General features: G+C 38.3%; 1 protein-coding gene across 1 annotated transcript in view; it reads right to left on the bottom strand.

Annotated features, from left to right (window-relative positions):
- Positions 1 to 9,650: 9,650 nt before the first annotated feature.
- The window catches only part of COBLL1 (cordon-bleu WH2 repeat protein-like 1), a 32,858-nt gene continuing 16,225 nt past the window's right edge, over positions 9,651 to 26,283 (bottom strand). The window contains exons 8-14 of the mRNA XM_010147499.1: positions 25,541 to 25,685; positions 24,873 to 24,941; positions 19,259 to 19,517; positions 16,656 to 16,741; positions 13,664 to 15,288; positions 12,853 to 13,035; positions 9,651 to 10,187 (exon numbers count right to left, since the gene is read on the bottom strand). Coding sequence (XP_010145801.1) covers positions 10,101 to 10,187; positions 12,853 to 13,035; positions 13,664 to 15,288; positions 16,656 to 16,741; positions 19,259 to 19,517; positions 24,873 to 24,941; positions 25,541 to 25,685 — 2,454 coding nt within the window. The 3' untranslated portion in view covers positions 9,651 to 10,100. The remainder of the gene's footprint in view (positions 10,188 to 12,852; positions 13,036 to 13,663; positions 15,289 to 16,655; positions 16,742 to 19,258; positions 19,518 to 24,872; positions 24,942 to 25,540; positions 25,686 to 26,283) is intronic.

The raw sequence follows: 26,283 nt of genomic DNA, 5'->3' as shown, positions 1-26,283 counted from the left end.
CATGAATTTTTGACCATTGTCAAAAGCCAGGTAACAGGCTAAATGACCCTGTACAGCCATTCTTCCATTATGCTCTAAAGCAGGAACAATCTATTTCTTGAAGATACAATGATTAATCACTTGCCTTGGTGTAGAAAATTTTTGTGTTGAAACATGGTTATGTCATCCTAATCAGTCTTCCTTTTTTTTTTTTTACACTAAACCAACCTCAGTCCTTTAATCTTTCTTGACATGTTTTCTAAAGGTCTTATGACTCTTGTTTTATTCTCTCTCGCCCAACATGCCTTCCACCTTTAGATTATCAATCTAAAGAGTCAGAATTCAATCTAAAATATCTGCTGCTTTTAACCACCTTTTCCCCACTTTCTGAGACAAAATAATTCTTGCTGGGTTACAGCTTGATTTCTGCTATGTTGCTTTTTCTCACTGATGATGAGGCAACTTATATTTCATGTCTTATATTTCAACTTATATTTCACCACCAAATTATAGTTTTAAATTAATGGAATAGTTACACAAGAAAAAAGACTCACTTCCTTTTCCTGACACTATGGTCTAGCGGACCCTTCCATACCTCTTTCAGCCTTTTCTTTAGTGGGCATCAAAGAATATGCCTTTTACAACTGCTGAACTTCCAAGCACACCTGACAGCCTAGAATATTTTTTTTTTATTTTGAAAATGCTCATTGTTTTAGAAAGCATTAATAGCAGACACAGTTAAAAAAAAAAAAAACCACAACCCACAAAAAAAAAAAAAACCAAACAACAAAACCCCTATACCAAACCAACAAACCCCACCAAACCAAACCAAAGGCCACAAAACCCCAGCATTTCCAGGTAGAGGCCTGAAGCCCACTTCCCCCAGACCTCCCTCTCTCAGGGTTCTCTGTCCTGATGGAGTCACAGTGAGCTCCTTGCATACAGCTCATGCCTGTGTCTCGTGATAGCTTCTGGTTGAGCCGTCTTACACAGCTACGTGCAAGAGTGTGACCACAGTTTCTAGCAGCCACACTAACTGAAATGCTCTCCTCTTCCCACCCCTAGGTTGTCTTGGTAAAGGGAGACTCCGGTGAACAGCATCTCTATGAAAGGGCTTTCTGTCCTCAGTACTCTGGGGATGACAAACATGGCAGCTCTAAGAGGCCACCAACAGCTTGACTGCCCGTTGGCAGTCTCCCAACAGACCTTATGACCATTCAAGAATTAACCCTAGCAGTACTGCAGCTGTTAGTAAGGGATAACAGTATGCTAATCCTTGAAAGCGAGCCACCTAACTGTCGCTACTTGGATGCCCGTCTTTCTCCCAGTCCCAATTTAAAACAGAAGTAATTTGCAATCCACTTCAGCCTTTGCTTCACCTCTTTGTATCACTTCAGTGCTGGAGTTCAGAACTGCAGCAGCCTGGCGTACATACCATAGGGACTTCCTTGCTTTGTACATGCACTTCCTACCTGCAAATGTTGCTGACTGATCCATATCTGTGTGGCCAAATACACTTCAGTTTGCAGAACGCAAGTGTTTAACTAGCTTTTAGCATTTGAAGAAATGGAATAGAGTCTGCTGATGGAATCAATCATGCTGTTTAACCAAGGTGACCAACTGCAGCTCTCTCCACATTCCTCCCTCTCCCTGTGTAGTCAAGTGTTTCATTTAGAAAACTGCAATCAGCTTAACTATTTTAAAAATTATTTTCCCTGTATTTTTTATAAAAGAGAGCTATATAAAGCCTTGAGCAACTATGAAATATATTAATTTGTCTTTGCTTTGCCACTTCAGGTTAAGTGTGACTGTAGCTATCACATCTTAGTTCTTGCTCAGTTTTTTAGGGAAAAAAAAGGAAAAAATAAGAGAGTAAACAAACAGGCAGACACACACATATACCTGGGAGGAAATAATGAAATTCTGAGTCCAACCATAGTTTATTAATTATTTTTTCAACTAGAAATATATTAACCATTAGTAAGTACACTAGTGGTTAATGTACACCAGGAATACTAGTACACTAAGTACACTAGTACTTGCAGAAACCACCGGTGGCCAGATTTATTCTTTAACAGCTATTGCAAACCGCAGGTTCTGTAGACTAAATTCTCCCCATGCCCTGAGCTGCTTGTAGGCTTCAACCCCTTCACTCCTCTGGCTGTTCACTATCATATATGCATGCCCATTCTTTTAACTATTCTGTCACTTGTGAAAATTTCCTTCTATGTACTGTACTGCCACGCGTTCTTGTTGCTCTGGCTATGATGATACCAAATATCACAGGCTAAGCAAGGTCAGCCCTGCTTCGTACTCAGAGGGAAGACTTTAAGCAAGTATCATTACCCTCTGCGTGGTACAGGACAGGGTGCTGCCTTATTTGTAGCTGATATTTTGCTTTTTGACGTACTGCATTACAGACTGGTCAACAGCACTAGAAAATCCTGCTGCATTAAAATTTGCTTATTCCAAAAAAACAGCACACAGAAGAAGGACTATGAGCTCTGTTCAGTCACTAGACATGACAAAGTTGGTTCTGCAGAGGTGCAAACATGAGCTCTCCAGCCACACTGCATTCTAAGTAACCATATTCTCTGTACCCAGCTTTCCTTTGACACTTGGAAAAGACTGTTCTACACCACTTCAACGCTACAGTCTATACCTGACTGATAGTACAAAATAATTACCCACAAACTTCAGTTTCAATATTTCAAAGCATTCCAATCCTTATCTGAACAAAACACTGTCAGCTGGTAGGTCTTTTTAAAGTACTCACATAACCTGATGTTTTATTAGTTAAACCTCACCTTTTCTAATACATCACTATGTTCTGTGTTTTCACCTCCCTGCTTCTGTATCAGCTTTCTTCAAAATCATCAATATACTATCAGAAAACTTTGTTAGAGTACACTCTTTTTTTCCATTATTACCTGTAGGAATTCAAATATCTGATACCTGCATGAAAACGAGGTGCCACTGTGACCATCTAACCCTATGCAGTGGTAATACTATATAACCTCATGCAGTAATCTCTGCATCAAGCCTATAATTTGTGATTAAGTTAAATCTCTGTTCACATACAGAATCTAAAAAATGACTAAACCTAAGTTTCTCTGGGAAGTTGCTTTAATGGTTAATTAATTACTTTCATATTAGTAATGTTGACTTCCTTAGGCAAGTTACAGAGCAGCACTTACTCTTGCATTAGTGTCATCAACACGCAATGTTCTCATTCATAAATCAGAGCAGGCTTGAATTTAGATCTTAAAAACGACCAAAGACAGTTGTAAAGGAGCCATGACTCCTAAAATAGGAACAGCTTAATATTTCCAGAATCACTGACACAGTATAGACATCCTCAGGTGCTGTTTTCATCCATTTAATAAGGGAATGCCTCTAATCAAAGCCACTCTATACCTTAAGTGACAGTATTTCTTTAATGAATAAAGTGATTAGGTCCACCTAATTATCCTTCACACTTGAAGATGTTAAAACATTTTAACAATTGCACAGTTCAACATTTAATATGAAATTTAGATTTAAGAAAAAAAATCCAAAAAGAAACTTAGAACTATAAAAAGTTGATGCCCTAATGCTTTGCAATTTTCTGAGCATGGCCTCAGCAGAAGCAGAACCCCTTATACAACTACTCTAAAGTTTAACTTGAAAATTTGAAGACTGATGGAATATTTAATGAGCATTTATTCACACACTGCAAATTCGTATCTTAATAGTAAACTGAAATACAGAAACTTATACAGTTCACATAACCTGAAGCAACTAGATACCACAGCTGCATAAAAATACAGACAAATCATAAGATTAAATCTGTGAGTGTTTGATAGCTACGTATATACTTTTGAATATTCCACATGGTGCTCTACCTTAATTTTTTGCCACTAAATAACTACAGGAATATGACACTTCATACATGGCACAGTTTGGTATACTATGAAGAATTATGCCAATCTAATGAATTCAAAGATTAAGGCTCTGAATTTTAAGTATTTAAGTTTATTCTCTCCAATGGAAGGAAGAAAGGACTGGTCCATCAGCAAGTTGTGGGTTTTTTCTGGAGTAGTTCAACTGCATTGATCTTGAAGCTTCCTGTCCCTCACCCCAACTTCTCTCACCTCCCGATGCCCACTTTTAACTGAGAGAGAGCTGGGTTACCATTAACACAAATAAGAAAACAATGTCACCTTATATTTCATGTAAAACAAGATTTCAGAAATGCCTAGTCTTCCACTCTAACTCAATATATTTTCTTCAGCCTCCTCATCTACTTTACTGGTAACTCTGAGTATTCAAATTACTAAGGAGAAACATAAGAACTGGCTTCCCACCCTACCCCCAAACTACTGTTTTAAGCAGTGTTTGGGAATGCCTGTGTACTCATGGAAATTATTGCTTTAGAAATTGCCAAGTAGATAGTTTGTTTAAACAGAAGACAGTTGTTCTTCACATGCAGCAGCTGATATCAACAAAACAGCTACTAAAAATACACTCGTGATAAAATCACAAACTGGTAACTAGTAAATGTCACTGGCATTTGTGTATGATTGCATCGGCTGTAGTATGCTATTGGCACAAGACCGTTGTCAAAAGTTTGAGAAGTTCACAGAAGAATTAGCAACTTATATCCAAGTCCAACTCTTTTAGATTCTTTTTGACACTGGAGCTGTATCTATTTCTGTTGGAGATGTCACGGGCCTTGTTATTTCCAGGCCCTAAGCTATACATGCACAGTCACTCTAAAACAAGGATTACAAATAGACATAGCTAAAGTTTCCTGAGAGTTTTAGTGTCCTTTTCAGATACAGTTGTTCCTCCCTTTCCCACTACTATGAGATTTTCTTTCATTGCTATATTAGCAAATGCAGAACAATGCCTGTCCTGCACAGGATGGCATTTTCATCATTGTACTGGTTACATGAGTGGGGATCACATTTTATCAGGCTTTCAGAGTTAAGCTTTTAGTTTCTGGCTTGTACCCACACATTCCAAAATGGTACAGTATTTGTAGAACCCTGAAGCCAAAACAGAAAATATGAAAGGTGGGAGGGGAAGCAGCATTTCTATTCTAGGACATTGATGAAGAATACCAGATTCATTCATCATCTTTCATGCAAAGCATTAAACAGGGGAGGCGCAGAAGTACCCTTCTGCTTGTTGTCACAGAAGTGGTGATTCTCTAGATCAAAAGCAGAACTCCTTTTTCTCTACCTCATCCCCTATCCTTCCCCTTCCCATTAACTGTATTTTCTTAAGTGTCTTGAATAATTTAGGAATAACAAAGTACATTCCCAGTTTTAGTGGTCTTTCCAGGGTGATGGAGGGAGGGGGAAGGAAGTGTTTATCTGCTCCTCTTTCACTAGCTCTTCTACTGTTATGTGAATGTGAGGTTTAATACAGCTGAGAAGAGAAAACTATACGTCTCTTCCAAATCTGCTGCTTGAAGACATATATACACCAAAAATGTTAGTATTAAGTACTTGCATTAACGAGCAGGAACAGCTGACAAAAAATGATGCAACTTTACGTACAACACATTGCAACAGATTCTTGACACACAGTTTCTGTCTTAGTTACTATGTCACACAGTTCTTTCAAGTAAGACAAACCAAAATGAAATATTTTTTCAAAGTGTAGTATCCCACTACTTGCAAATTTCATGTCACTGCAACAAGGACACCTTTCTCACAAAGCTACCTAATCAGAAATTTTAAAGAAAACCAAAATCTGCCTTAGCTGTGATTTTGAAATGGATTGTATAAAGTAATCCACATAGAAAGCATCCTTTTCAATTGAAAGCTGTGAAGCATTTCCATGGATATTGCTATGGCTTTGCTTAATCATCAAAATAGACTTCATAAGAAATCTGTCTATAACAAATGATGTTTCATATTCAGCTATCAGATCAGCAGCCAAGCTGAACCAGAACCCTGTAGCTTCAGCACCTCAAACTATTCACTGCACCAAAAAACAGTTGTTATGCCTATGAAGATGACAGTTCCGGACCAAACACACTGTTTTGACTTCAGCCTCACATTCTGTTAACACAGACGTAGACAATTAAATTAAGACCCGTTTTCCCTTACGCAATGAGCTCTATTTGTTTGGCTGCCAACCCATCAACTTAGTCTTTCATGGTTACTCCTCGATCTAGTTGTAGCTGCCCAACACCTGATAGATGCACCCTGACCACGCATTACATTCAAGGCTGTACACCCTACTGCTCAACAGCATCTTTTCTTTGTTTCTCTTTAACACAATTCTTTCAACCTCACCTAGCCTCTTGTCCATATCCATGTCCTTTTAGTGTCTTCCTTGCTCTTAGAGATCTTCACATTGTATGCTACAACATTCTAGGGCACAAATCACAAGTAGCTGGGAAAAACTGGGGCACCAAGTACTAAATATACTTCCCAAAAATGGAGACATACAGTGGTTTAACATCTTTCAGCTGCAAATACGAGACCTCTTGTGACACTAGTCACAATATTTCCAAATATTATCCGGTGGTATTGGGATAATTTTTGGAGCAAAACTGCTCCCTTCTCCAGGTAACTCTGTAGTTTTAATATTATTCTTCTGTAGGATAAATAAGAATGACATAAAATAACTCATGACATCATTCTTATCCTATCTTCTTTTTTCTAGCCTTCCTTTACTTATAGAGTCCTGGAGACCAAGACAGACCAAAGATCCCGCTGTGCTATGTGGATGCTGCTGCTTCAAAGAACTCATAAGTCATAGCACAACTTTATTGGGATATGCTATTTTGTCTGCACAATTACACTGACATTTGTTTACTGCAATATCCTGACTTTCCTTCCCTAATGTATTGGGTTTGTGTGGTGGGATTTTGGTAGCAGGGGAGGGACTAGAGAGATGGCTTTTGTCACAAGCTGCTAGGAGCTTCCCCGGCTCCAAGTTGGATTCATCTCCGGCCAAGACCGAGGCAACCAGTGATGGTGGCAACGCCTCTGTGATAATGTATTTAAGAAATATAAACCTGCAGTGGAGAGAGGAGTGGGATGTGAGATGGACAACCAGGCAGACACCAAGGTCAGTGAGGAAAGGTGGGGAGGAGGTGCCTGGAACAGAGGTTCCCCTGCAGCCCGTGGTGAGACAGGAGGCTGTGTCCCTGCAGCCATGAAGGGTCATATGGGGGAGCAGAGACCCCCCTGCAGCCCAGGGAGAACCCCAGACCAGAGCAGAAAGCTGCACCTGAAGGAGGCTGTGACCCCGTGGGAAGGCCGTGCTGGAGTAGGCTGCTCTTGAAGGTCTGCACCCCACAGAAGGGACCCACGCTGGAGCAGTTCACAAAGAACTGCAGCCCCTGGGAAGGACTCACATGGGAGGAGTCCAGTACTTCTAGAAGTTGGAGGACTGTCACCCACAGGAGGGACCCCACGCTGCTTTTGAATGGCAAATACTATGGCATAACTAGTTGCCTTCTGTTGGAAGACATCTGTAGTACAGGTTGTCTAAATTATAAGTATTCTTGGGCCAGAAAAAAGTCCATTTTCCCCTCATGTAAGGTATCCACAACAAAAATTTACTGCTAAGTTGGGCTTGCAGTTGCTAGAAACATTCTTCTTATTTGAGCAGAAATGTTTTCTTTGCACAATGAATAAACATGTCAAGTTCATCAAGTAGAGTTTTTCTAGTAGAGTTTAATACAAGAGTATAAGAAAAAAAGACTAGATACAAAATAGCAAATTTAAAATTTTCTTACATATATATATGTCAGAAGAAGGGGAAAAGAGAAAGTTTTGCTTAACAATACTGCCAGCTAGCAGCAGAAAATCTTACTGAAGAGTTTCACAGTACTATTGTGTAGACATTTTAGTTAATTATCAAGCAAGTTCAGTTTCAAAGACAAGAAACCCTAAAATTCAAGCAAGGTGTTTTTAGTTTTAATCTCTGTTACATAATGATGATATTTGCCTTCAGGAGTTCACATAAAAAGGGCAATATGCTTTTAACATACGGGAGTAAGGAACAGAGAGTTGCATAGTTCTGTAGTCACAACCAAAAGAAAACGACGACAAAGCAATGTTACTTAGTCTTTGCCCCAAACCAGAATAACTGAACTCCACCAATTTGGTTAAAATAGTCAAATGTCATGTAGACATATATTACCACAGAAAGAGATTAAATTAGGCCTATGACATAACTTTAGTCACCTCGGCAGAGAATATAAAGGTTTGAAAAACAAAAAAACCACCCATGTAATGTCCCCCACCTGAAGTATGAACAAGGAGATGCCTTTTGCAGTGCCACCTCTCCATGGCAATTACAGATCAGCATGTTCTATAGGAATGCTTAAAACACGGACTTCAAATATCACAGACACAGAGACTAGAATGCTGGGAGAGTTACAATTTTGAAGTCTGTCCTTCAAGACAGTGAAATCCAGAATGTAAGCCCCACTTAGAAACTAGGAAAAGACCCTAGCATTTCTATCTCGCCATTTTCAAGAGAAGGATGAAGCATTCTTTTGCAGCCAGACCTGGAAACAGATCTTTTGAACTACCATGTGGGTTCCCCCGCTGCCAAAACCTAGAATTAGCCCTTGATTGGAGGCAAAAACAAGGCAGAGAAGGAAGCCGTAATACACTTTGGCAGGGGACTAAGACAGAGAAGACAGAAGAGCAGCGAACAAATGTTCATCAGCTGTCCTTACGAATTTTTATTTACTAAAACGTTCCTTGAAGGGTTTCAGCACTAAGTTAACACTGTTAGTTGTAATCAATAATTGACTCTTTACTAGAAAAGTAATGAGACCTCTGTGAGATTATTGCACAAAAACCTGGGAGCAAACCATTAACAACCCTTTGAAATGCACATATAGATCAGCTTCTGAAACTGAGTTACAGAATATCTCTAAAGTACAACATAAATATATTGTTAAAGAATAGAAATGAAAAACAATTACTTTTATTTAAATCAAGTCCCACAAGAAAATATTTTAATATGGCAAATACCTCAGCACTTGCTGCATGCATCCATCATCTAGCTATTTTATCATGAGTGTGATTGTATTTCCACCCCTCTCCCCAAAATGTGTAACCTTGACAGGAAATGGAAAATAGATAAAATATAACATGAAGCATTTTCTTTTAATATATATTCCCATTTTGGTGTTTAATGCTTAGTCTATAAATAGATGCTCTCAGACACAAGAATGCTTTGTAAATGTGTTATTGTGCTTAAGATTAAAATATCTTACATAAATAAGTCCAAAGCAGTTCATTCTTTAGTCATACTTCCAGTGAAAAAAAAATTTCTCCTATTTCATTAAGTATCAAAACTGGAATTTGCATTTTGCCAGTAATATACTGATGACTACTTAAAATATATCTAATTCACAGAATGTATTGCTTATCTGAGTGCTAGGTAAATAATATATACAGGTAGTCAAAGAGTAGATGAGAAACATCATGTAGTGCTACTGTTAAGAAAAGGTTAAGTAGCACAAAAATTTCCAATAATATAGGTCCTGATTTTTTTTGTGTGTGTGCTACCAGGAAAAAAATTAGAGGAGATTACAAAATGGGTGGTTTTGTTCCTTCAGATGCGAGTAGCTGGGATAAGTATTTTGATTATTTTTAAAGAGAAACAAAGTATTGCATATAATCAAGATTTTCTACAAATTACAAATTTAATTCAACAAAGTAATATGGAGGCAGCATGTGGTAGATTGAAATTCAAACAATCTGTTAAAGTAATAAACAATGAAAATTAATGATCTAAAATTCTTAGATTGCTTTAAATCTGTAATTTCAGCATAGTACTACATATTGTTCAGTCTCAAAGGCTAAAACCAACAATTTTTTATCTCATTCTAAGATAGCCAAACCTCATCTGCATCTTCTTTTAAACCTTTTTAGCAGCACAGTCAGCTTTATAAAGAGGAAAAGGCAAAATATTACCATAAATTACATGTTCTAATAATCTTTCCAAGGCATCAAAGAACCCAGCTTGAAATTCCTGTAACAACTGACAAAAATATATTAACATATACTTGCATTTACACTTTCAAAAATTTGTAGTTAGTAGTAACTTGGCCTATGAAGCAGTAGTAAAGTGCAAAATATTTGGTATAATATTTAGTGATTAGCTTTTGCTTCTGTGGAATACAAATGAGCAAGCCTGGCTCTTCCATTGACAGCGATGGTGTTCGATGGAGGACCAACCTGGAGGTACGGGGGAAAAAAAAAAAAAGACAAAACAAGTATTAACCTAACTTCCAGATTCTTCTCTCTGGCGCATGTTACACAGTATTATTTCAAAGAAACAGAAATTCTGTTAAATCAGTTTGCATTTTTCTCATCACAATTAAAGACCTCCTGTATGATTTCTGAACAAAGTACACATGCCGCACAAGTGGAAATAGAAGAAATTGCTTAAAAACATACTTTATCCTATCTAAAAATTCCATGTATAGCTATTCAAAGCATGCATAATTTTGAGTCCTTCTCCAGACCTGGTTGCAAAGATATACTTGGAAAAAAAAAAAGAAAAATCACTAAACCAAACACTTGTTAAATATTGAATAGAGCTGATTTCTAACAAAATTTTCTGTCAGTCCTTTGTATCACGGTAATGTTTCTTTTACCGGGAGAAAATTATAACTCCCAGGATAGAGAGCAAAGACCTGATTTTCAGAGTAGCTTGCATAAACCATCAACCCCAACTGGAGTTCATGGGAGCAGTGGATGCTCCACAGCCATGTGAACCACATACCGCAGCACGCAGTTTACTAAACACAATGAAAACATTCTGAAGAGAAAAATGGTTAAAAAGAAACCTCACTTGACCCATTTTAGGTTAGTAATTACTGAGGGCCCTATTGAACAGAAAAGACCAGCAACACAAAAGGCCACAGATCTCAGCACTGCATACTCAGAACATACTAAGTAAAAGAGGGGAAAAACTACAGAATTTGGCTAGTAGTGCCAGCATTTTATTTTTTTTAATGATTTCCTCAAACTGCTGAAAGAAGGGAGAGTTTGGTAAGAGGTAAAAAAAGAAGCAAGTACCTGACAGACCTCTTTCACCATTCAAATGGATTGGGTTATTACTCCTTTTACCGAGTGCAGCACAACAGTGGAAGCTATGAGGTGAATGGATTTATAAAGTCCTTTCAGTACTGGAAACCACTTTTGGGTGCTAATAAGTTATTTGATACAAAATGCTTCATTTCTCCCTTTTTCCTACTACTGCCAGCTCTCCATGTTAAACGTAAAAGGAGACCACGTTTCTTTAACATTTGCCATAGGCCAAGCCCCCTCTCTTTCTGCTCTCAGACGTACCTGTACCACAGCATTTGTGCTCTGGGTGACAGTGAAAAGAACAGCATGTACAGTTTTATGTTTGGCAACATTTCAGTGGGTTCTTCATTGCATTTTGTGCGTATGTGTTTCGGGGCTTTTCTTAAGCCTGTGTCAGGTTTCTGTGCTGCAGAATGCTTTTCTTTATGCTTACAGCATCTTCATTATTATTTCTCCTTATAAAGTACATCCCCCTCCTCACCCCCAGCCTCAACAGATACTACTACACTGAGAAAGAACATCTCCCACCCACTGAAGAGAAAGGGAGGGGAGAAAGGACTGCAGTCATCATCTCTCTTTTCCTCCCCATGCCATTCTTGTACCTAGACTGATAAAGAATATATGGGTCTTTATTTTTTTGAAACAGGCATCAGCTACTGTGCCAACAGCCATGCCGATGCGTATTTCCCAGAGAATCACAAAGCAAAATTCACGCACTGTGCAAAATAAGTAAAGTTCAATATTATTTGGAATGTAATTACACATTGGAGGAAAAAAAAAATATATGCAAACAAATTCCAAACAATATTTCTGGTAGAACGGATAGATTTGACCTCTAAGTGACTCTAAATAATACAGCATTTGCTTAATCTTTTCTGTTTTTAAAGTGGCTGTGGTTAGCGACATGTAGTTACAAGTAATATTATAGTGTGTTATGTACCACTTTTAGTGGCTAGAGGTCAAAAACTACTTGAGAATGCTTGTAACCTTTCCGTGAAACTGAATCTTCCTATTCAGTGTTGAAATGATGGGAGGTCTTCAAGTCTCACAGATTGTTGCAGCGCTACACAAACAAACCCTTATGTGTGAAATACATTATTCTAATATCTGACCATCCACTGAGAGATCAAAGACTTCAACAGAACAGAAGAAAACACCTTACACATCCCACTCACCACACATCATTTGTTTCTTTCAAGTGGGAATGGGAAGAGAAATAAAACCTCCTTAATTTCTTTAACCTTCTGCAATGAGAAATGATTCCTCTATACAGAATGCAAAATACTAATGGCTGAGTCAAGAAAAACTCATGTGAGACTGTCATTAAATTGGTTGCAAATTTAAAACAATACAGATTTTTCAAGACTGCAATGTTTTACCCAATGAGAGAAGAATAGGTGAATTTTAGAAGATAGAAAAATAGAAAAATACAATCTTCAGAACTTCAGCGAGTTATTTGTCTGCAAAACATTGGGTGAAAACCATTCCACTTCAAACCATAAACCACAAGCAAATAACTGAATATGTTCCTGGTTTTATGAAAGAGATACTTAATTGTTAACTTAGATATTACTAATTCATTTCAGGAAGATTCTGATTGGATTCGTACCTTTTCAAAATATGGACACATGAAGCTTCGCGTGTGCATTCACCAGTTCCTTCTGCAAAACTGACTCTTCCCCACCTCCCTTCCCTCCTGGCAGCGCTCTGTGCCAAAGCTAACTGTTTATAGTGTCAGGCATTAATATGGTAATTCTGAAGGAAGTACCATGAGTTCATTGTTATGGATGCAATGATGAAAACTCACCCTTTTCAATTTGGCAGCAGCTTCTCCAGAGCGGATTGCAGCCAGCAAGCTCTGGTGGATCTGTTCTGGGTCAGAGCGTTGGAATGTCATTGCGGTTTGTCTCTTAGTGACAAGGGGTGGGTGGTCAGTGGAAGCACCTGACTGTGCCTGACTCTTCTGCTCACTATTCACATTGCTGCCTTTCTATAAAGGGAGGAAGTGGGAGGAAAAACAAAACAGAAGCCTTGAATCTGAATTAGTTATAAATGTAAAACTAAGTCAACCTGGCACAAGGTTGCGTATCAACTGCCATCCTTCTAGTGTTTGCTTCAGTCAAGATTTCAGAGACCAGCCACATTTCCACGAGAGCACATACGTTTCTCTCTCAGATAATTATGCCAGCAAAATTTTATACCGCTGTTCAAGTGTGTTGGTGCCATGATCGCTTGAAGCCAAACTGACTACACTACTCCGAATTAAATTTAAGAAATCAACTCACAGAACCATAAAGCACAAATCATATGCACCCTGAACATTAAAGTAGGCATACACAGTATATATAATTCTATTTAACCGGCTGTTCTTCAAAGTAGGGGATGCTAATTATGATAAGAAGTAATTATTTCCAAACATCTGAGGTTGTTTTCAGTTTCACATTCCCTGTGTTCCTGTATTTTATTATGATGCTGTTCTACTGCTAGACACCACAAGGTGTTTACACCGTATGACCATGGTGCTTTCTGATCAGGAGCAGTTCCAAGACTAGCTTCTAGACTAGTCACACTGGGTGACAGCGGATCAACAGTCAACCAATATTAGAAGTAAAGCTTACCTTATCCATGAGGCTATTTTGTGACCCGCCTGTTATGGTCTGTAAGGAGGGGGTTTTCACTTGAGGCACGGAGGTAGCTGAGGAGACTTCAGCTGCTGGAGCAGCAGAGGAGACTTCAACAGGAAAGTCTTCTCTTGGTGCCTGGCTAGTGATTGTACGAGTCTTATTGAATGATTGTGACCTTTTGACTGCAGATGAGACAGCAAGAGCAAAAGGGGACGGTCTCAAACTGGAGTACGGCTTTGGAACTGCAAAAGTTCTTAGGGTTCTTAGGTTCAATGGTGCTGGTGGACAGGAGGGAAAACTTGAAGGTTTATTGCTTTTAACAGGAGATGTGGAAGATTCAATTTCTTTTTCATCACCAAGTTTTTCTTCATCTGCTGGAGGAGAGGAAGTACTTGTTTTACGTAAAGACAAAGAAGTTGGATCAGGTGATGAGATTTTTTTCCCCATCTCTGTATTTTTAGCCTCATTTTGCATGGAATTAGGAGCACAAACAGTACTTCTGGCAATTGCAGATGTCACATAATGACCTGAAGCCCTTCTCTGCATTTGCAGATAAAAAGAACTAGGCTTCGTTGTAGGACTTACAACATTTGACTTGTCCTGAGTCTCAGAAGAAGCATTTGTATTATCCAAGTTTAACATCAGTGGCACACACTGTTTGGAAGATTCTCTTTCCGTGCAATTGTCCTCAGTAGTAATCTCAGCTCCAGACGTCACAACACGTTCAGAAGTGCTGTTCACTCTGTGCAGCTCTTCATTTGCTGCTGCAGGTTCATTTTGTGAACCAATCTGTAAATGACCCACACTTTTTGGAAGATGAGGAATTTCAGGCTGCACTAGGAATTCTTTGGGGTCTTCATGCTTCAGAGCGTTTTCCAAAGTTAGCACCCCTTGATCCTTATAATCTGATGGAATTTCTGATTCCCAGTTCTTTGTTATTTCCAAGGATTTTGGAGGCACTATTTTATAAGTAGTCATTCCAATTTTTGGTATGTAATCTCTTGTAATTTCATTAGCAGGCTTGGGTTTAGGTTTGGTGTCCTGTCTATAAAGAGGGTAACCTTTTACAGGACAGCCATCAGGAGTTTTTGCAGTTGTTTCTGATGAAACAGAATTACTCCCATTAATACAAACATGACTCTCATCTTTTATGGGAACTACTTTTTCATGGGTAACATCTTGTCCTTCAAGACTTTGCTCTGTTGAAGGATCTCCATCCACTTGTATTCCATGCATCACTTGAAGAAGGGGGTTGTTTGTATCCGTGTTGTGTTGAGGGACCAGTCCTCTGAACATGGATGATTCACAACCTTGAGGCACAATCATTTCGTTTTGTGTAGTCCTTCCCAAATTGCTATCCGATGGACCTGTCTGGATTGCAACATCCTGAGTTCTTACTGTGTCCAAGATGGTTTGATTTGTTTTCTGATCTTGCTTTTCTGGAATCAGTTGAGGATAATTCCTGTGATTTTCAGAGATGTCATTTTTACATGCCTGGCAGTTTGATAGTCTGTCAGCTTCAAGCTTATTATTTTCTCTAAAATCTACTGGTTTAATTTTGGCTGTCTGAAGTTCTTTCCCTTCTTCTGTTGTTGGTAGGAGTTTTGTATCGCTGTGAACTTTCAGTTAAAGAGAGATTACAGAATTAATACAAATGCCAAAAAGATTCAATCTTCCCTCTTATATCATGAAGCCCCATATCCAATGTCTTTAACTACAGGACTGGCTCCTCACTGATACTAAAATTTTCCTTAACACTTACCTTTAAAGGCTATTTAAAGATATACTTATCTTTGGCGAGTATTGCCAAATAATAGTATTCTAAATCAGGTATTCTTCCTTCATTAACAGGCTACTGGTGCCATGCATCAACTTAATAGAAAAATCTATTCTAGAATCATTTAAAAAGTGCTAATGAATTTCAGCTGATTGTATAGGCATCAATGACTCAAGAGCTCAAGGACTATTGAATATTGTTAGATGCAATTTTTATTTAGTTCCACACTTCTATGGCTTCTGTTCTTTAGTTTTAACACTACAAATGGTAATTGTCAACTACACCTTCTGTATTTGTACAAGGGAAGTAGCGGAAACCATGGACAAAAGCAAATTTTTCAGCTGTATTTTTCCGATCGTTTACTAGGTCTGATAATTAAATTTTCTGTCCCCAGACTAAACATATGTAGTCCTCTCCAAAACACGGGAATATCTGTGTCAAATTGTTTTAAATATAATATTGGGAAATGTTAAATTATTTCGGAATATTTTTTTATAAAATCTCTCCTCATTTCAAATATGTTATAAAATGGCAGTTAAAACTTATGTCACAGATAAAGGGGACACATGCAGTATGTTGTTATGATTTATAAACAGAGGCGCACTGAATATAAAAGACTATGGAAGGCCTAACACATAAATCTGGAAATCAGTGTCACAAAAGGGTAGAATAAATCAGTCAGGTCACTAAATCCACAGAAAGATTTATGATCCATTAGGTGCACAAGATGCCGTCTTTTCTTTTCAAATCAGCACGTCACTTTGTTCTATCTAATATTTGCGTTTTCATGCAGAAAACTCAAGCTGATTTCGTAAGCAAACAACAACTGACAGGCTCTCCTTCCCTGCTGCAGTGCGGTGGCCCATGTCACGCTGCACAGCAGGATAACCTCCACGTCCAGCCTTCCCTCTCCTCAGCACTGCTGCACCCCTACTGCCCTACACAGCACGACACAGCTTTGACTATTGCTCTAGGGAGTAATAAAAAAAAAAAAAAAATCTTAAAAATAACACGCCCCTCAAACCAAAACTGCAGTTAATTCTTGTCACCTCATCTCAGAGAGAAAACACCTGAGCTAGAGAAAGCATAAAGAAAATAATCTGATTCTGGCAATTCAAGAGTTGACTGTATTGTCATGTTTTTCAAAGGAACAGAAAAGTTCTATTCAACCTTGTTTTGAAGTATTAGAAACGAGTGGGAACTACTCACCATCGGTTTTATTTTGATCCAAATTTCTAAGCTTCCTGTCTTTTTCAAATGCAGCTTGCTCACTGCTTATCTTAGTCTGTAGTCCTCTGCAAAGCACAACAGTACATTAAATATGCTGGTATCATTCATTTCAGTAAACACGAGGAACGATGCAAGAGAACTGGCAATATTCTCCAAACACAGATGGACAAAATAGAATCCCTCTGCCAAACATTGGAGTACTCAACAGAATAGATTATTATTTTTTTAAAAAACAAGAGGAAATGCTGCTATGATATTTTACCAAAATGACATGCAGCTTCACCCACTTCTGTGTAAGCAGATGATCAGCTTTCCTTTCCCTTCTTCCGCTCCTTTTGTTTACTCATGCAGTTTGAGCAAGCCCCTTTCCAGTAACAACTCAGTCTCAGTGAAGCCACAAAGGTGATGGTTTATCATTCACGTAACAGTGTTCTTAGTGTGAAGACTTCTGACATCCCCAACATTTAAAATGTGTCCTTGATTTTGTCCCTGGCATGATATACAGGAAGCTGCATGAGACATTGACTGCATACGAACATACGAACTGTGGAGTACCGACTTTTCATAATAGTAATGAAAATTTTCTGTCCCTTTCAAGAAATAACTTGAGAACAGCAAAGAAATAGGTATCAGACATGTTCCTTGCACACTAAACATTTTGAAAATGCATACAATTTCTGTCCACACATCACAGTGGACAACAGAACTGCAGAAATGCTGGACACACGCCCCCATTCTGGGTGTCCTGGACTTAAAAAGGTAAATGAGAAAGGCCAAAAATACTTAAAATTTCTCTTTAAAATAATTATTAGAACTTCAAAATTATGTCTCTAAGACACTTATTTTCTATAGTTACAAATATTGGCATTATAAAGATTCCAATTCATTTGCCACATGAAACGTATTTGTTGTCAGAAACCAGTGTCTTGGGTGGAAACATTTGCTTTGAACTATTAAAAATTATACATTCCTCAATGACCGTCCATCCTCATGTTGCCTGTACAGTCTGAAATATACTGAAGTGCCCAATAAACCACTAAACTGGAGTATATGCTCTCAAAATTACTGTTAAAACAAAGTTAAAGCTCAGTCCTACACTCTTGTTTATTGCCATTCCCTTGAGCACAGCTGCAGAACTGAACTACAAATATTCACAACAGGCTGAACTGTTAAAAAAAACAAACCCCAAACAACAAAACAACAAAAAAAGCCAAAGCCCAAGACCCACAGAATATCATTACAGAAATGAACAGTTTCACATATCCCTGGTTTGAATAAAAAGCAGTTCTTCAAAGTAACTAGGTCTTTTATAAAAGATCTGAATTATCAAGAGGTTTCCAGAAACTGAATGTCAGAGAAACCCTAGTCCTTATTCTGGAATCCCTGTGATATTTCAGGAAAGAAAGGATTGCCAAACTCCAGAGCCCAGTGCATGCTACATGACACTCACCAGGATTATAGGCCATGAAAGGCTATGACAAGTTAATGGGGGGAAAAAGAAACACCCACAGGATAATTGGCCTAACTGGCCCAATAACACAGGCCTGATCATTCAAGTTCAAGACAACTTAAAAATAACACTTGGCTGATCTTCCTCCTCGTAGATCCCCACAGAGCAGAAGCACCCAAGCAACTGGCAAAATATTTGTCAGGACAGAGCACCAAAGATTTTTTCAAAGCCCCACTTGGCCCTGGACTGACAAAACAGACCCTTGAATTACAAGCCAAAGCTCTCGGCGCTACCTTGAAAGTTCTTGGCTACTACAGCATTCACACATTTTGGCTTCAGTACAATAACTGAAATAGCTCTTTCAAATTAAATTGGGAACAGTAGCCAGTTTAGTTGCCCCAGGGAACAGAGAAATAGTGAATTACATTAACACAATGGGACTTCTTTGGGCAATCAACATTTATTTCACACAGGCACTAACTCATGTTGGAAACCTGCTGAGTCAGGTAGTTTAACAAACATGCTGAAGGGCAAAGGTACAGCATCACCAGAAGGGAAAAAGAGCAGTTAAGAAAACTAATGTGTTTATTCTTTAAAAACAACGAATTAACTTGTTTTCCTGAGAGCAGATGGATCAAGACAGGTCAAGACAACTGGCTAACATATAAGGAAAAGACAAAAGAAAAATGAAAACTAAAACAAAAACGCAAGCAATAGATAACTGTGCCCAAAAGAACAGAAATGGCCAATCTACCCATTTTTCTCCAACTATAAGCGTGAATTTGTAAATTATCATTTAACTAATCAATCCAAATTTTTTCGCAGCACGCTGCTCTAGTAAATATGCAGGAAATTTCAGAGCCGGGTTCTGCTTTTCTGGGGTACGAGTGTTTGAGTGGTCAGGAAAGGGAGGCTTCCACAGAACAGCCTGGAGAACGCTGCCATTTTTGTTGAAAAGCGTCATGAAGTACTGTGCACAGAAGAGCGCCACAATGAAAGCTAAGCATATTAAAGCTCATTCCTCTCTCACAATTCTCTATTCTGTGTGCCACAATGAAACAGCACTCTACATTTTATTTGCCTCCCCCATTCCCTCCCCAGTGCTCCTTTCTTTGTCACAAAACGTACTTACTTGCCATCTGTGCTCATATTTTCTTGTTTTTCTTCCTTGAAGCTTTGTGAGTTGTCTACAGAAACACTGCCAGGAACTGGAGCTGATGAAGCAGGATCATTTTTTTCAGTTTCCAGTGGTACCTCAGCAGAGCTGAAGGCTGCAGTAACCTCTCCTGTCCCAAGAGTGGTGTTTGTACTTTCACTGTCCTCTCTCTGTTGCACACTCATCTCTTCTCTTTCATCAATTTCTTCCAGGTTGTATTCAGAGCTCCTTACACCTACACTCACAGAAAGAGAAAAAAAAAAACCAAACACCAACAGTATCTTAATGTCAGGTGTAGATACAAAAGGTCTGTGAAGTCAGCCTAAGTAGTTTGAAGAAGGAAAACTGAAGACACTACTCTTCATAATTTGGGAAGGGGGGTGGGAGGGGGAAGGCAACTCATTTAGAGTTTTAACTCTACTTTCCAGTTCTTTCCAATTTTCTCTTTTTACATGCAAGAATATGCTCATCACCATGCTACTTTTCCATCTGTTTCTGCATCTGTAACTACTGTATAACATTTTCCCTGTTTAACCCAAGTACGAGATTAGGATGGATCAAAATATATTTCACAATACTATAATCCCAAATTTCATGGAAGCAGTTTGTTTTACCTCGATCTCTTAATACTTCCATTAGTTCTCCAGTGAGATTTAAAATACGTTGTTCCTCTGTCTCAGAGTGGGTGTGTTAGGGAACTAAAGAACAACCCAAATCTCAGTTTTGCCTATGGTTTGAACAAGTGTGCTCATCACTATCAAAAATTACCCATTATTATCCTAAGTGTATTAAAACATAGTCTCTTAAGTGTCTTGTGCAGTGCCCTGCATTACAGTAGAAGTGCACAAACACAAAGTACACAGAAAAGTGTTAATCCATTAAAATAACAAAGTTTGCAGCTAGAGCATAGTTCAACTAAAAGGTTTAGTTACTGGATTAGGGCACACATAAATCAGTGACTGATTTCCAGGGATTAACCATCTCTAGCCTTATTTCCCTGCCAAAAATTTTCCTACAACAAGACGATGATTCACGTTTCAAATATTAGTTAGTAGACCATACAATTAACCTCTTGGCTTTGCAATTTCCATTCCATAACTCAAAAGAAAATAGTGACTCCACCTGTACAGGGCAATATGGTGCCGTGGAAGGCTACTAGCAACAGCCAAGCCAGTTGCACTCTGCCTGACATGATCAGGCTATGCCTGCTGGCTTTACAAACACCAATGCCTGTTTGGTACGCGCCTTGCACTTGGGCAGTTCCATTTGAGTTTTCTAAGTTGCATCAGTAAATTTCCAGGTGTAAACCAAGGCTAACAATGAAAACAAAATACTGGCTTACAGTGAGCAATGCTGGAAAGTAGCAGACCCCAGAGTATAAAAAAAATCCTACATTGACAATTTTTGCCAGTACAGACTGGCATCCTACAATGCTTCCAGTACCCCTAGAGAAGTAATTATAAAAACATAAGAGGACTGTATATATCTTGGAGGAAAATCTCAGTACAGAACAGGAACTTGGATTTTTATAGCAGAGTCAGTTACGAGTTCAGTAATACCAAAGTTACTCATTCACAGTTACAGAGCAACAACAAAAGTCAAACATTTTACTAATTAATTCTAGTTTCTTGTATTGCACTCTTGTAATAACGCTTTGCAGTTACACATTAGGCAATGTGATCAACATGTGCCATACCACTGAATGCACAGGTGGCTTAGATCCCCAGGCAAAGAGAAGCAAGACTGCAAAGCAGTCTGTGATTTAAGAACAGGTACACACCACTATACCACACTGGTATTAAGAATTTACTATTAGTAAGAGCCTTCTCTTCCTTTCTCTCCCCACCAAACCCTTTCATCTCCATCTACGGAAAAATGCCAGCGGCCTAATACTTTGGGAGACTGTTTTAGCGACAGCAGTACAATTTTATGTGTGCAAAGATATTTATTTATGTCACAAAGCACAGCAGAATGTGGGCAAACATCAAACCTGCTGAAACTATCCCACAGCCCATAACCAGCTCAAGAACACCGTGTCCTTCCCTGATGGAAACTATTATGCCATGGGCCTGAGCCCATCACCAGCCACAGGAACAATGACTAAGACCTTCAGTCTAAATACTCTGTGGAAACCTAAATTATACAACAAAGCGCAGCCAGGACTTCTGACAAGAAAAATGGAAGCATTCTGGAGTTGCTATGGCTCTGTGCCCAGGCACTGCTGTCATCACTGTTGCTTTTCCTCTGGAGAGGAGTAAAACAAAGGCCGAGGTATATCTATACTGATGGGATGGAAACAGCATGGGCTGGTAGGAGACACTGCTGACACTCCCTCTACGTGAAAAATTCTGTCCTTTACTGTGCTAGGAACAGTTCCAAGCTTTGGAGGGGACTAACCTGACCTACTAATGTGTGTCACCAATTAAAAACTACCCTCACACTTTTTACAAAGTGCTCTACTTCATTTGTCAGCATATCATCAGCTTTGCTTGGAGTTGATTTCAACTTGTGGTTTTTCATCTGTTAGTGAATCTCATTCCAGACCTGGGCACCACAGCAGAATGAAGTCTGAATGCATCAGAATCAGGAAGAACATCTAACAGCCACCCTTCACTTATATCATGCAGTTCATTCCCAGAGGAACAGTTCAGATGTTATGACTTGCTTCCAAACCCTCAGTTTAGAGTTTGTATATGCAACCTCTTGCTAGGAAGCACTTACGGCAATACTGCCTACATGGTGTTACCTTATTGCTTATTCTCTGTGTAAGTACATATATAATAGAAATTGCATTTTTGTCTGTGTATAATTTATTATCTGAGAACATTAGTCACTAAGTTTTAATTAACCCTAAGAGAACATTGTTAAAACCCGTAGGATGATGTTAGGAAGACATACCTGATAAGACAACAGACATACAAACTCCAAGTCTCCTTTGAGGCAGTAAGAATACTCTTTGCAGAACACTGACACTGCTCTCCGAGCCACTATGTTCGTAAGCACCAAAGGTGGAAAGCCTGACTACATCAAGCAAATCTGCCAGTGGATTTGCTCTTGACGCTATAGTCCTTAAGAGATACCGTAACCACGAAGATTATATCAAGGGATTTGTTTGGTGGGAAATTATTTTAAAATCTGTAGTTTTGAAATTGTTTTCTTTAAAACAGCATTTCACCCTCTTCTCTAGAAAAAAAAGACTAAGCTTTGGAAAGGGGAACAAAAATCATAATTGAGAAAAAAGTTGTTGTTTGTAATCCCAAATATTCAAATTAATTGTCTGTGAATGTTTATTCTAGTATATGTATGCTTTCAAACTTCTTTTGTCAAGGTTCAGTCTGGTTTTACACCATGGGAAAATTGTTATTTCATAACAGAAATGCTGCCTATTCCAAGTACACAGCATAGTTCTACTTAAGGTACACATGTCTATTGGCACTGCTTAGACACCCAACAACATTTAGTGAACATTTTCAATGGTTTGTTATAGGGCAGAAGGTAACACTACATCTGCTGAAGTAGCAATGCGTAGCAGAACTCCTTTGGGAATGCCAGTCACAGCTGAGTAAAAACTCAATGCCTCCAGGTGCCTGACAATCAAAGCAGTAGTAATCCAAATGGAGCAAACTACCGGGTTTACGTAAAGTTAAAATTATGGCCAACTTAGATAAAGTGGTTCAATATCTCTTTAACTGCTATTTAAAACAATACCCAAATGTGCATAATTTTCAGAATAGGAACAGGACAAGTGTACTGCAATTGATATTGCCGCAGGTGATCATTGATTCTCACAGCATGAGGGCTTTGCTAAAAGGACCCTTTATAATTAGGCCTCAGGACAGTTTCAGAGATGCCACCAGAGAGCAGCAGTATCCCATGAGAAAAGGAAAAAAAAAAAAAAAGGCAATGAAGCCGTGCTGTGTGACGTGTCTCTACGTTTTAAAAAATACACAGCATTAAGTCTTCAGCAAAGGACATTGCACGAAGACATCAGAAGGAGAACTAGAGAATGAAGACTGTCACTAACAGAGGTAAATCCCAGGGCTCAACACAGCTTGTTCTAAGCCCAGAGAAGATGAGTACATTTTTCTATTCTTTCCATTAGCGATTAAATTAAAATAGTTAATTATAAAACTCAGATGCCTCAGGCAGAGGTTCTCAATCTGTGGAAAAGCAAACAAACCATTTCTATGAAGTTCAGGACTGTTTTATCCAGGCGGCACTGGGACATTACAGTGATGAGAAATACAGAAGTTCTAGCATGGTTCTACAGTCTTACAAGCTCAAGAAAGCCAAAAAAGACTTAATTTTAAATCACGGTATGATAACATTGCTCATCATCTTAGACCCATCACATGTAGATAAACATAGTTTTCAACACAGAAGATTAAGTACTAATAAACATTGTTAAGAGCCATTCACTTAGAAGTGACTACCCTCCTTCATTTACTACAGCAACTAGGAAAAGTAAAGGTTACAGCTTCATTACATTGTCAGCCTCAGACTGCACTGTGTAAGTTCATACTTCTCATTTATCAAGTTACCTATTATTTCTATTAAAGGTCTTTTCTGACAATTTACATAAATTGCCCTAAACACAAACCAAGCCCAAATTTCCTTATCACTGATTTTTTTTCTTTTTCCACCGCTTTGCCAGAGAAACAGGATGGCAGATGACTTTTTCAGCTCTTGTTGTGGTATATTTCTGTTTTACTACTCCAATTAATTTGATTGGCATCCTCAATAAAATAGCTGGAAAATTACTTCCTGTCAACTAGCACAGAAACTGAGCTTTTAGCCTCAATGTAATGCCAGTGGCACTCCACGTGTAGCATTTATATATTTCCTTCTCAGTGAAATACTTTGAGGAGTGATTTTTTCAGATTGCACAGATTATTCTAAAAGCTTTTACCAATTTTAGCCTAGATGCTGCATCTTCCATCTCAATCCTACAAACAACAGTACTTAACAGTACAAACCAAATAAATCAAAGCAGTATTTTTTCAGCAGCTAAAGAACTGTATTTTAAATAGCTATACTTTTATATATTACATTTTTTTCCACAGCACCAACAATGATTTAGTTTCATCTATAAACAACTATGTATGCATGCAGTTTATATGTACAACTTAGGTTTTCAAAGGCTGTTCAGGTGCAAACCAAACGGCAGACACAGATTTGATCCTACCCCTCAGTTATGCGGGTTAAGGGCGGCACAAGGCCGGGTTCTGAAAACAAGATTGGGCTTTAGCTTTTTAAAAGACTTGATAAGAGGTATACAAAAATCACAGAAGTTCTGACTTGTCTGCATCTTGTGGGGGAAGAGGAAGAACAGCGATAATGTTTAGTTTATTAGATTTAAGCACAGAGACCAGTACAAAATATATTGTACGTGTTTCTGTAGGCAGTAAAGGTAAAACATCTTTATTTTAGAATGCCCTATTTGTAGTTTCAAGGAAAAGTTAATTGATCTGAAGCATTAAAATTAGTTTTATGCTTAGGACATATCTATAGTATAGTAATATATTACTGTGAATTATCATAGCTTGCTATGAATTAGATTTCATCAATGCATTTGGAAAAAAGAACCAACCTGTGTCACACTGCATTTCGGTGGCTCTTTCTTCCACTCTAGCAGGGGCCAATTCTGTTGTCTCTGTTACTGCAGAAAGTCAAGTAACAAAACAAGCTCAAAACAAGCCTCTCAATTTCTGCACCAACAAAAGTTATAGATAGAATATTAAACCATGGTGTTACAGACTGGCAAGTTCTTCCAGATATGTACCTTCTCTTAAGTAACCCATGCTCGTTGTCACATTTCCCAGATACTTTAATCTCAACTCTGAGGTATTTTCAAATCAGAGGGAAATGAATTTTTGTTCAAACAGAAAAATTACATAAAAACAACACAAAGCTTCCTCTAAAATTCTTCTCAGTCTATTTCCTATAAAAGCTGATCTTTCCTCCCCATCCCAAGCTGTCCATCTGATTAACACAACCACAATTACTATGGTTAACCTAACTATAATTAATTTGGAATTTTCTGCTTTTTTCTGATCTGTGAGCCCAAAAACCTGCCTACTTTCTCACACTACATGAGCCAGTCTCATACAGCAGCTATTACTGCCCCTCACAATCTGAAGACATTTGGCACTCATATTTTACTTGAGGTTCTTATCTCCTAAGGTGGCATTTCTTTAATGTTCAGCCAAATTGCCATACTTTCTATCGCCTCCCAATTAAACAGCATAAAAAGATGACCAGTCTCATTACTGCTTTCACTTCGATCTTCTGGTGCTCTAGAGGGTGGTGAGGGTGCTTTGCGCTTCATCCTCCGCAGAGAGGAGTTCACAGAAGCAGTGTCACTGAGCGGCAGAGAACCTTTCCGTACTAATCCCGGAGGGGCCTAAGAAGGGAGACAGAGGAAGATGATTATGTGGAACCAAAGAAAAACAGCAAAGTTGCTCCAGTAATTATTCTCCAAAAGTGTTTATAATATATATTTGGGAAAGAGAGACTATATACCTGTTACCAAATGTATTATGTTTCTCATCTAAATTCATCCAAGGATTAGTTTTAAAAGAAAAAAATTCTGAGTAATTGAATATATTAACAGAGGTACAAGATACAGCAGTTTAAAAAAAAAAAAAAAAGAGCCACACAACCAGTTGTTAACATATAGTATAAAAGGGAGTTTTAATACTTTTATGCCCGAAGGCTATTCTACAAATGCCATATAATTCTTTTCTAAAAGCAGCTAAAAATCATTGTGGAAAGAAGCTTCCACTACACTCCACTGCAGGGACATGACACAACATCTCCTTCTCCATTTCTTCAACAGCTGTCCTAATTGGGCTGTATATATAATTACTAGGATTTTGTTCAAGTATTTCAAGTAGAGAAACATTAATTGAAATTTTTTGAACGCCAGCTTTCAAAACTTATATTGTAAAGTACAACAGAAAAATATTCATCCACAAATAATCAAGATCATTTAAAAAATA

This window comes from Eurypyga helias, unplaced genomic scaffold (assembly GCF_000690775.1).
Source record: "Eurypyga helias isolate BGI_N326 unplaced genomic scaffold, ASM69077v1 scaffold2072, whole genome shotgun sequence".
In the NCBI taxonomy this organism is placed as follows: Eukaryota; Metazoa; Chordata; class Aves; order Eurypygiformes; family Eurypygidae; genus Eurypyga; species Eurypyga helias.
The sequence above is the reverse complement of the archived record's forward strand: the minus strand, read 5'-3'. Positions and strand labels throughout refer to the sequence as shown.